The sequence below is a fragment of the Podarcis tiliguerta genome, assembly GCF_965153285.1.
Source record: "Podarcis tiliguerta genome assembly, chromosome: Z".
NCBI lineage: Eukaryota > Metazoa > Chordata > Lepidosauria > Squamata > Lacertidae > Podarcis > Podarcis tiliguerta.
In genome coordinates this window covers 20,259,480-20,271,912 of record NC_139553.1, presented here as the reverse complement: position 1 = coordinate 20,271,912, position 12,433 = coordinate 20,259,480, and the positions used below count along the sequence as shown (strand labels likewise).

At 43.8% G+C, this 12,433-nt stretch overlaps 1 protein-coding gene and 1 long non-coding RNA gene across 3 annotated transcripts in view; one reads left to right on the top strand and one right to left on the bottom strand.

The window, feature by feature from the left end:
* OPHN1 (oligophrenin 1) overlaps window positions 1-8,739 on the top strand; it is a 117,590-nt gene extending 108,851 nt beyond the window's left edge. For both annotated transcript variants that reach the window (XM_083423577.1, XM_083423578.1), the window contains 3 exons: window positions 2,171-2,221; window positions 4,716-4,768; window positions 5,632-8,739. In XM_083423577.1, the coding sequence (XP_083279703.1) occupies window positions 2,171-2,221; window positions 4,716-4,758 (94 nt within the window). In that variant the 3' untranslated portion in view covers window positions 4,759-4,768; window positions 5,632-8,739. The remainder of the gene's footprint in view (window positions 1-2,170; window positions 2,222-4,715; window positions 4,769-5,631) is intronic.
* The window catches only part of LOC310669768, a 571,559-nt gene that overhangs the window by 152,570 nt on the left and 406,556 nt on the right, over window positions 1-12,433 (bottom strand). The window lies entirely within an intron of this gene.

Sequence of the window (12,433 nt, the reverse complement as noted above, 5' to 3'; positions counted from 1 at the left end):
TTTAATCTCTCCACTTTGCTTGGGGGGGGGGGTGAGGCCTGCTCAGTGCATGAGCTGTGGGAGTACTGGGGTTTCTCTCTCCCCCCCCTCACTTTGCTAGATGTGGGGTAGCTCCAAGGGTTTGGGTATACACGATTTTCCTGTGCACATGGAACCCTTGGAACTGAATCCTCACATAAATTGCAATTGTACTGCAAGTTGAGCAGTTAATGTGCATAGTAACTGGCCACTGTGCAAATTCACCTGACCTCAAGGAAGAGGGAGTTCTGCACATTTTCCAGACAATATGCACAATCTTTGCATTTGGAGAAAAATGTACATATATTGACTGGATTTTGTACATCCTCCAGTTGCTATGCATAAACTCCCAACAGGCATGTTGATCAGAGAGTGTAGAAATGCACATACTGATTTAGATGTTGGGGATTATGCGTAGTGGCTGGAGAACATACAAAATTCAGTTGATACATTCCCTAAAGCCTTTTGGAGAGTGTGTCTACAGAGCAGGAAATGTGCAAAAGTCCCTCTTCCTGAAAGAATTATTTCCATGTTCTTCATGAGGCCTAGTGAATGTGCATGGTGGTTAGTTATGTATATTAACCACTGAACTTACATTCCCCTGAGCATTTCCTAAGTTACCCGTAAATGCAACATAAATTATACTGGGCTCTTGGATCACCCTATTCTTAGTTTAGTAAGAAAAGCAAACTAAAACCTTTCTCAGAAATAGCTCTGAAAGAAAATTATATACAGACATAAGTACATACATATACAGTTGCCACTCAAGAAAGGTGCAGTGGGTTTGGCAGTTAACCTTGCTGTAACGTGTCCCGGGGGGAGATGTTCCAAAGAGTGAATGATCTGCCATTTCTTGTGGGAGGTTGAGGAATGATGTTGACAGCTGTCTGACTAGCACATCGCCTTCTGCTTCTGCATTTACGCTGCCTCTCTGACTGTAACACAAGTGACATGCTTTGCAAACTGCAAATCAAGGCAAAGGTGGTTTGCAAACTGATACCCGTTGTTCCGTTTCAGTCTCTCTGCGTGTCAGTGGCAGACCTGCGAATGCCTGAGGGTCCTTGGTGTGTGCATTCTGCATGTGTCCTTTGCACATATGTCACATAGCCATAAAGCTAGGCAGCACATTCTTCCTGCCCTACACTCAGGGAGCATGCACACACATCTATTAGGGTTGCCATATGTCCTCTTTTTCCAGGGCATGTCCTCTTTTTCATGGGTTGCCTTAGCAATCCATAGTTAAAAGTTGAAGTCTGCAAACATGTCCTCTTTTTTGCTCTTCAAAATATGGCAACCCTAGATCTGTGCCTTGGCATTCCAGATTCTGCACCAAGGAAAACAATTCACCATAAACATGTGTATCAATAGAGCATAATTTTTTTGCTAGTTCTGTGGAGGAGTGTGACTTTGCAGGGGCTTCTAGTAACGTCATCCCCAAGGGCCTTTAATCTTATTTGACTACCCAACAAGCTTCCCACACTTTGGCAAGTATCACCCACTCCCTTTTCAAGTAGATTTTTGCAGTCATCAGGCTAGAAGCTTTCCCTTATTCAAAAATAAAATCGGAAAAACAGGCTTACAACAAGCTGGCCTGTACACTCCTCTCCACTTTGTGTGCTCCTATGGACTTTGAGAGTGCATCTAAATCCGCCTCTCTTCACTCAAAGGTAATTTTTTGCTGGTTTTCAGGTGAGTCCTTGAAATAATAGCCTTCCTCTCCCAGGATTAAATGAAAGAAGCATTTTTTCTTTAAGGATATGGGAGGGATATTGAAAGCTATTTGATAGTAGAAGGAACTCATTCAGGAAATGGTAGCTTTTGGAAGTTTTAAAGCAGAGTTTGGATGGCCATCAGTCATGGATGCCTTAGTTGAGATTCCTGCATTGCAGGGGGTTGGACTAGGTGGCACTTGGGTTCCATTCCAACTCTACAATTCTATGATTCTATTAGTGGCCCCATTTTCTTCCATGTGGAGAGACCACTCAAGCTCAGTAGTATTCGTGAAGACTGTATTGTCCAACCATGGTTCTTCCCTGACCTTTCCCATTTACCTAACAACTTAACTTGGGAGTGTTTGCCTAAAGATCTGTTGCTTCATCATGCAAAATGAAATGAAATGAAAATGAATGTTCTGTGCTGGTTCCTTTTGCAGGGTGGCCTCCAGGACAAAGTTTTTTGAGACAGCTTCCTTCAGGAGAGGGAGGTAAGGCAGTTCGTTCAGACTTGCAATAGGTAACATTCCATCACAGAGTGGTGCAGAGGCAGTGTGGCAAAGTGGTTATAGTGTCGGACTAGGGACCTGGGAGACCAGAGCTCAGAATCCCTACTGTGTCATGAATCTCACTTGGATGACCTTGGACCAGCTGTTACCTCTCTCAGACTAACCTACCTTCAAATGGGGAGGGGGAGAACCACGTATGCCACCTTGCATTCCTTGGAGTACAGGTGGGATCTAAGTGAAATGAATGAATGAATGAATGGAACTTGTATTTTGAGAGCAAGTGTGGTGTTAAGTTTTCTATTCTTAAAGTTGGGAATAGAGTAGTTGCTTTAGAAGAGGGTAATCAGGCATCCGGACAACATGACCAGTCCAACGAAGTTGGTGTTGAAGAATCATTGCTTCAACACTGGTGGTCTTTGCTTCCTCCAGTACACTGGCATTAGTTTGCCTGTCTTCCCAAGTGATACATAAAAATTTTCGCAGACACAGTTGACAGAATCTTTTGAGGAGTTGGAGATGGTGTTTGTAAGTGCTCCATGTTTCACAAACATATAGTAAAGTTGGTAGTACAATAGCTTTGTAAACAAGCATTTTGGTTTCCCTGCAAATGTCCCGGTCCTCTAACGCTCTGCACTTTGATCAAGATTTTGGCATTGATGTTGGCCCTTGTGGAAAGACAACTGCCCAGGTAGGGAAAGTGATTGATAGGGAGAAACAAGCTAAGAGGAAAACCTGTTTGGCAAATCCTCTCACCGTGATCAACTCCTGCCCTGAAGCCTATGTCCCCACTGTGGAAGGACGTGTGGATCCAGAATTGGCCTCCACAGTCACTTACAGACTCACTGCTAAGACTGTGTTCATGGAAGACAATCTTACTCAGCTACAAGTGATCGCTAAAAAGAAACGTAAATATTAGTGTGTCAGGATAGGGCTTGGGAGACACCAGAGTTTGAATCCCCCACTTGGCCATGAAACTCATTTGGGTGACTCTGAGCCAATCATTCACTTTCAGGGATGCTGTGAAGAACAAATGGGTAAGTGAGACCCTATGTACATCACCTTGCACTCCTTCGGGAAAGATGGGATATAATTGTAATAAATAAGAATAAATTATGCAAGAAACAGTTTAAGGCAAGTTAGAATCACAGAATTAAAGTGGGTCCTAGTAATAGACACCTCAAGAGCCCGAGAGTCTGTTGGTGCCAAGCACAGCAGATGTTGGGGTTGCTTCAGGGTTCCATGTTCTGGCTTGCCAGACGGAGCACCTGCCACGATGAGGTAGCATATACTCTGATTTAGGCGGCATCCACACAGCAGTTTATTCCATTTTCACGACTCTTCGCTAACTGTTAATTTCCACATTACACTTGAGCTTTTGCACAGCACAAAGGCCACTTATTTATAAGAAACATTAGAATGCTGCTTTGTCATAAATAAGCAGTATACAGCAATAAAAACATAAAAGTTTTTTTTTTTTTTTAAAGTTAGAAACAGAGAACAGTTAATCACAGTGGAAGGATACATTCTTACTGGCCCACAGAACATAAACGTTTTTGGCAGCTGTTTAAACGTTGGCACAGAAGGTGCCCACTGAATCTCCAGTAGCAGAGAGTTCCAGAGGACTCGGCCGATGATACTAAAGGCTCGGTTTCTCATAGTCGTGAAATGAGCCTCACCAATTCAGGAAATAAGCAGTCATGCTGCTGCAGACAGTCTCAGTGACTGAGCTGGGATATTATAACGGTTCAGGCACTCTGTGAGGGCATACCCTGGACTTCTGAAAATATAGCAGAATTAGCAAGAGTTAGTGAGCATTCCCATGTTATTTGCACACTTATTTTTCCTGGAAGCAAGTAATGTGGAAATGAGCATTAAACTTTTGCTATATTCTGCTATATTTTATGTCCTGCGAAAGCTCCCGTGTAATGCAGAAATTAACACTTAGCGATGTAGTAATGAAAACTACAAAATAAACCACTGTGTGGATGCAGCCTTAAAGTCACCAATGGTGCAATGGTGCCACTCTGCTATCCTAACTTCACTGTGCTGTTCTAACTTTCTTTTGCACCAGCCGATGGGATTTAGTTCTGTCTCCTTCACTTGCCCTGCCTCCTAGCTGGCCTTACCCAAGGTTTAGGGTTACATTGTGAGTGAACAAGTTTTAGTTTATTTATTTGCTTGAGAATCAGCGGTGGTGTAGGGGTTAGAGTGTCGGACTGGGACCTGGGAGACAAGGGTTCGAATCCCTGCTCAGCCATGAAGCTCACTGGGTGACCTCGGGGGCTGGTCACTATATATCTCTTAGCCTAACCTACCTCACAGGGTTGTTATGTGGATAAATTGGAGGAGAGGAGAACTATGTATGCCATCTGGAGCACCTGGTGTAGAAAAGGTGGGATACAAAGGCAAATAATGCTTGCTTGCTTGCTTGCTTGCTTGCTTACTCACTCACTCACTTCCATGCTTCCCTTTGCAGCTCTTCATCACCACAAGGCAGACTCCCCAGTGATGAGACCTGAAGGATTAATGGTAAGCTGGGGGTGGGGGGCTTAGAAAATTGTTCAGTGGAATCCTGAGTTCTGGGGGTGTTTGTAGGTATGGTGATTCCCTCTCAGCTGTGCCCTGAAGTGGTACAGTGCCAGCATGTCCACATCGGTGTGTGTGTGCAGCAATCCTTTTGAGTCCATGGGCACCACAGCCATCCAGGGAGACTCTCCCGGCACCATTACTGCAGTGCCACCTTCAGATGCCAGGCGAAAACATTCCTTTTTAATCAGGTCTCTGGCTTTTAATGGTCTAGGGTCTTTTAGAGTGGGTTTGATTTTTCAATTTTTCTCAGTCCATTCAGACATAGTAGGAGATATGCACACACACCCCACCACAATTTTTTTGCTGTTATGATCTTACCATTATAAACTTAAACACTATTTCCCATCCTTTCCTGGTTATGTTCTGATACAAGTGACAGAATCTTGCAATAATGCCTTCATCCAAATGGGAGAGAAATATTTCCCTTCTGGTTTTAATATATGTATGTATTTGACCTTTTTTTATCAGCTGCTTTGAGTTGTCAGTGGCTTAAAAAAAAAAGCGGTGAATAAATTTAATAATATGAAAAATGCTTTCTTCTGGCCTAATTTCAGTGGAGAGAGGGGCAGTGTGTGATTTTTTTGGGGGGGGGGGAAGCATGGAAGACCTTTTTGAGGCAGGTACTTCCACAGCCAGCACACTGGCAAGCCCCTTGCTGCATTACATGACATTCTTGGTGGTGTTCATAGATTCCTCGAATTGTAGAGGTGGAAGGGATTCCTATCCCCTGCAGTGCAGAAATCACAGTTATATTGTTATGCTTTGATTGATGCAGTTTGTGTTCTCTCCCTTCTCCGCTCTAGACCTGTATGTCTGATCCTGGCTGGTTCCAGAGAGATTTGCCACAGCCCCTCCTCCAATTCTCCCTCTCCTGGTTCGTGAGTCTTGCTGCGTAGATCAACTCTTATTCCAAGATCTCATCGTTGAAGCATACCGTTCTGAATAGTTTCCTAAGAGAACAAATCCATCTTGCCATCGGTTTCCGAAAGTAGCTCCTTCTTTCCTGCTTCCTCCATGTTTCTACTGTTGCCTGTATCCAAGAACACTTGTTTGTTTCCCTTTGGGATGTTTGGGAAAAGTTGGAATGCCATGGCTGGCCAAGGAAGAGAGTTGGTGGGGGGGGTGCACACAAACAGTTTTATCCACCCTGTTCCACATCCCTTTAATGTGGCATGGTGGACCCACACCAAGATTTATGTACAGGGCTTTGGGGGAGCACCAGCTTTTAGCGCACTGACTGTCTTAAGACAAATCATTGTGGGGGATGGGGTGTGGGGAGATGGACACTTCTTTCTAAATCCTTTTGAAGAATGCGAAGACATTTCCAAGTGGGGGTTCTCACCCACAGCAAAGCACTGAAGAATGAACCTTTTGATTTTCTGCAGTGGAACAGAGAGCAATTTTGGTGGTTATGCTGCCTCTGCATCCTCTGCTTGGCCTCCCCAGGTGGAAAGCAGCCCTCTGCTATTGTGTACTGGAAGGAGACAGGACCATCCTGCATGGTTTTCATTCCACCCTGGAGCAGACAACGAGAGAGCCTATGTTTTTTTTTGGGGGGGGGGAGACCCCTTCACCTCCTGCCTGAGGCACTTATACACATGGTGACTTCATCATCAACGTGCCTCTCTAACTCTGGTCTACTGGGGAGGAGGTAGAGGTACTTTCAACATTTCAGCAGAGATGTTCGTTTTCCTGGTTCTTGGAATGCACCATGGTTCTCCATCCTATGTCTTGTGTTTCTCAGGAGTGTGGTCAAAAGCACTCCTTCGGGTTCTGTGGGTTTGAAGAACTGGCTTCCCATCACAACACACACAGGTTTCTGAGGACCAAAGCACAAAGCATCAAGGCAGACCAAGCAACACCTTTTTTGTTTGTTTGTTTAAATAATAATCCAAACTCAGTTTATATTGAATGTTAGAATCTTTGCCGATTCACATGTCTCCTGTAAAAAATATATAAAAACCACTCTTTGGCTTCGCTTTCTTCCTGAAAACAAAATAAAAACACCCTGGGCATTCAAATATTGCCGACAATTCTGCCTTTTTTTCCAAACACAGACTTTCGTAGGGCTGGAAGGATCTTCAAAATGTGGTTGAAGGTCACAACAGCAAGAAAGCTGTCCGGAGGGTGGCAACATAAGAACGGGCCTTCTCTGCAGTGGCTCCCCATTTGTGGAATGCTCTCCCCAGGGAAGTTTGCCTGGCGCCTTCATTATACACCTTTCGGCGCCAGGCAAAAACGTTCCTTTTTTAACCAGGCTTTTGGTTGATTTGATTGACATCCTATGCCCTTTTAAAATGTGGTTCTTTTTTTGGGGGGGGTGTTATTGGGTTGTTTTTACTTTGATTATATATATTGTGGTTTTATATTTTGATTTTGTTTTGTGAATCGCCCTGAGACTTAGGGCAGTATATTAACTAGCTAACTGCTGTAAATAACTAACTGCGGGCAGAAGAAATTAACACGCAAAGTAGAAAGGTTTCCATCCCAATCCAGTTGCTGCACACAATCTCTGCATGGGTACAATTCAGCTACTTCTCCTTCATCAGCTTTACCAAAGCCTTAAACTAGTAGGAAGCAGGGAGGGGCCTTCTAAGCAGCAGGAACACTTTGTATTCAAGATAGACAGGCAGAACCTTTTACAAACGCGCCGTCCTAAATGGGAAGGGCCAACACCACAGCAGGAACCCCCCTTTAAATTCTCAAGGGACCCTGACAAACCCACCAGTAGCCCATGCTGCCAGCTAATCAAGGAACACCGGGAACATGAGAGAATATGCTTATGGTATGCATGAAACTGGGTTTTTCGTTTTTCAAGAGAATGTAAGCAGAGCTGCTGTAGAAGTGGAAACAGGATCCAAGGATGTCCAGAGGTTTAGGGTGGGAGGGAGCCTATATCTGCCCTGCAGGGCCAACACTTAATATAGGGTATGGCCCTCCAGGCTCCAAGCAGCACTGACGTCTACAATCCTGCTTTGTAAGCAGAATGCTAAGCTCAGAGGCATAAAGAATTTTTGAGTTTGTTCCGTGTCCATACACACACATGTTTAGTCAGTGGTCAAAACTAAACATGGCGATGCATGGTCATTCTGATGTTCATGTCGTCGTCCTACTCAAGACACTCAGAAGTTTCTGTCCAAGTAACAGCAAGTCTGTAGATAGATCTAGTGAAGGTAGAAAATATCCACTCACCGGGCCCAGTGGTGGGTGAGATTTGTGGCCCGGCACGCCACTCCGCTGGCCATTGTTCTGCCCACCCCCTTGGTCGCCACAGAGCTTTCTGGGTTCCCGGAAAGTTGTGGCCATTTTAATCCCAAGTACTTTGTCAGGTGTTTTCCTTTATCTGAGGCCTGGCTCCCGGAGAGCAGGGGGACTGTGCCTGGGCACGCAATCTGCATGTGCCTGGGCACGCAATCTGCATGTCCCCCTTCTGGATTGGGTAGTGTTAAGTCCTTGAGGTTGTAGTGACCAAAGAAGAAAGCATGGAGTCATTAAGCCAATTTCAGTGTTCTGAGTCCATGATTCCCAATGGATTGTGCAGGTATCCCATGTCCTGATCCCGTGGCAGCTAGGGGGAAATGTGGAAGATGCACCAGATAGCAGCAGTTGACACGCAACATGTGCTTTATTGTATTCTAGCTCTTGTGGCCATTTTCTCCGCAAAAGGTCGGGGGGGGGGGGCGTTGAGCACCATCATGTGATGTGAAATTGGTACATTTTTCACCAGGCCTCCATTCATCATAAGCTAAAAGATGTCCAGCAATTCCACACACTATTTTTGTGAAATTTAAGGCACTTAAGGTATCTTCCACCGGTTGTGTGGGGTTGTTTTTTTGTTTTTGTTTTGGTCTTGTAAAGTGATTAGTTGCAATGATTTTAGTGATGTTAATAAAGTTAATAAAGAAGGAAAATCCTTGTCTGTGTGTTCTGTTAAGTTGCAATCATTTTTTGTTGTCAGAATTTTATATGAGCAAAATGGCCTTGCCCAACCTTGTGTCCTCCGGATGTTGGGCTATGACTCCCATGACCCTTGACTGTTGGCCATGCTGGCTGGGGCTGATGGATACTAACAACATCTGGCGGGCCACCGACTCCTCATCCATTCTCTACTGAAAAGCAACCTTGATCCCAGTAACTTTTCCTTCACCCCTGAGAGTATGTTTTGCGTTGCCTCCTAAAATCTCTACCTGGCATGACTGTCTCTGATCAGTACCATCCACATGTTTCCTGGCCATCAGCAGTGATGATTCCAGAGCCTTGAGTTCCAGCTCTAAGTTGTGGTACACATTCTCAAGCAAATAATTGCTCTTCCTAATTGCTTGTTCATGTGTTTTTATTCCCCTTAAATGTCTCTTGAGATATGGGGGGGGGGGGGCTGCAAATATTTTGTCTTTGGCTGTCACATGGTCAGAACAACAGCAGCAGCACTTTAGTTGGTTGATCACATGAGTTTTAATGGATCTATCACAGAATTGTGGAGTTGGGGGTAATCCAGGCCAAATCCCCACAATGCAGGAATCGCAGCTGAAGAATCAAGAGTTGATTAAATTGGTATACAGTTGAATAAAACCATGGCTTTGACATGGGAGATTACAATTCGCAACTGGTACATGTCTAATTATTTTTCAGATCCATAAACTGTTTCACAACCAGAGGCAAAGCAGTGTACACAGTAAGATAAAATACAAAGATATATTCCCAATAGGCAAAAAACAACAAAAGCTTTTCCACCATTATGCAGTAAAATTCCAAATGAAATGACTGGGTCACGCTTCAAGGAAAGCCTTTCTTAATACAACAATGATGTTCAATAACGGGTCAGCAAACTTTTTCAGTAGGGGGCTAGTCCACTCAGAGCTTTTGGGCTGGACTATATTTTGTGGGCTGGAAATGAATTTATTCCTATGCCCCACAAATAACCCAGAGATGCATTTTAAATAAAAAGACACATTCTACTCATGCAAAAACACCAGGCAGGCCCCACAAATAACCCAGAGACGCATTTTAAATAAAAAGACACATTCTACTCATGTAAAAACACACTGATTCCCGGATCATCTGCGGGCCGGATTGAGTAGGCAATTGGACTGGATCCGGCCCTTGGCCTTAGTTTGCCTACCCATGTTCAATAACATTATTTCCAACCCACCCACCCCTTTGTGCAGTGCAGAAAACAGTGTTAAAGAATAGTACAATGAAACCAAGGTTTAAAAGTAATGCCACGCAGTAGTAATAAAATGGATCATTCCACGGTATCCCATGAGCATATGCACATATTGAACATGCAGGCCATGTTCAATATGTGCATATTCTATCAAACGAAAACATTTTGTATAGAAAGCTGTGTTTCTTTTTCCAGTACAGTGTTCTCTTTAGGACACTTGTTAACTTATCCATAAGAATTATGTCCCATATCTATTGCATCCATGCTTCAAAAAGGTTTGTATTATGTGATCTCCAGTAGCTGGCTATAATAAATTCAGCAGCTGTTAACTGGAGAGCAATAATATATTTCCTACACAAACAGTTTGCCTAACAATAACCGCACTTCATCCAGCCCTCATTTTACCAGCTTCTTTGCAAGAATATCCGGGGGGAGTTTGTCAAAATGGGTAAAATAAAATGGATGAACGTTATTCAATGATGCTGGCTCATCAAACTCAGTCACTTACAACTCTGCCTCCTGCTGCTTGCCTCCTTGCTTCTTAGCACGCGCGCGCACACACACGGTAATCCCACTACCCCCAGGGTGAGCAATCGCCCACTTTGGGAACCCCTGGTTTGCATGACACTCCAATTCTTTGGAAAGCAAAGTTATCAATACAAAACTGATACACAACTTTATCCTTCCTTTCTATCATATTCTAAGGAGGCAGTTGAAATTCTAAATCAGTATGGTCACTGTGACTGGATAGATGTGGAATAATGTGATGTAGTCTGTGCAAGACATAGAAGTTTTTGGTCAGTAACAATCATTCCGCTTCTATTTAATCTGAATTGGCTCCTGGTGTGTTTCTCTTAGCTGAACTGGAAGTGCTGGCTTATCTTACTTTGTTGGTTTTAAAATAAGGACCAGTTATACATAAGACAAACAGATTTTTTTGTAAAAAAAAAAAAAAAAAGCTTTAGAATTCCAGTTTAATAGGATTTTTGATTATAACAACACAGATTTGACTTTCAGAGTAAAAATTCAAGACATTGGCAGAATAGATCCAGCTTGGGAGGCCCAGAAGCTGTCAAAGAACCAGGCTAGTGAAATGCAGTATGGCATAGTGGTTAGAAAATCAGACTAGGATCTGAGCTAAAGAACGTAGCTAAATGTTTTATTGCAAAATATATGTGATTTATTAAATAAAAAAATGCAGATTGATGCAAAGATGAAAAAGACTTGTGAATTAAAATATGCAAAATGGACACAGGTCAGAAACAGACGGCTCTGTTCCTTCCTAGATGCTGATTTCTTTTAATCTAAAAGGAACTCACAGATAATTTTCTCCCCACCCCCCTGGCCAATTCCACCTCTTTCATTGTTATTTGAATAAAGAGCTTTGGCAGATAGCTAGAGAGAATGTTGAAAGAGCAGACAGAAGTATCTGCCACTAACAGTGGCACTTAAGTGCATAGTTGAACTATGGAACCCACTTCCACAAGAAGCAGTGAGGCCCACCAACCTGGATGGCTTTAAAAGAAGATATGGAACAATTCATGGAGGAGAGTAAGGTTACTGATGGCTGCTAGCCATGGTGGCTCTGTTCTGCCTCCATTGCTGAGGCAGGAATGCTTCTGAATACCAGCTGCTGGAAATCACAGAAGGAGAGAGTTGTTCTTGTGTTTGAATCCTGCGTTTGGGCTTTCCTTTGGGGGCATCTGGTCAGCCACTGGGAGAACAGGATGCTGGACTTGATGGGCCATTGGCCTCTGATCCAGCAGAGCTCTTCTTATGTACTTCAGGAGAGCTGGAGCTGTGGAATTTTAAAAAAGCTAACGGGTCATGATTTGCAGCGTTTTGAAACAAGCCTTCCCCTCTTGGGCTCTTTAACACATGGCACCTGTCAATTTTTTATTTTTATTTTTTTAAAAAAGAGAGCTCCAAGTGTTTCTTCCTTGCACAGCCATAAACCTGCCTCTTGAGAGCTGGTGTAGCAGGCTTTGACTGTCGTTCCTTGCACTTAAAACAGATGAAGACAAATCCTTGTAGAGATGGACTTGGCTCATGCCAAAGGTGGGGAGACCCCCCTTCCCTTCACCCCCCCAGCCCTGTCTATGTTTTTTGCCACCACATTCATGTACAGACTATCTGGCTTATAGTAGGTGCAGAGTTGGATTCTTAACAATGTTTGTATATAGAGCTCGTGTGTGGTGCAGTGCTGAGCATGCTGGGACTAAGACCTGGGAGAGACCAGGGTTCAAATCCCCACTCAGCCATGAAACTCACTGGGTGTAGCCCTGGGCCAATCACTGCCTCTATCAGCCTAACCTACCTCTCAGGGTTGTGGTGAGGATAAAATGGGAGAACCATGTATGACACCTTGAGCTCCTTTGGAGAAAAAGATGGTATATACCATGGGTAGGCAAACTAAGGCCCAGGGGCCGGATCCAGCCCAA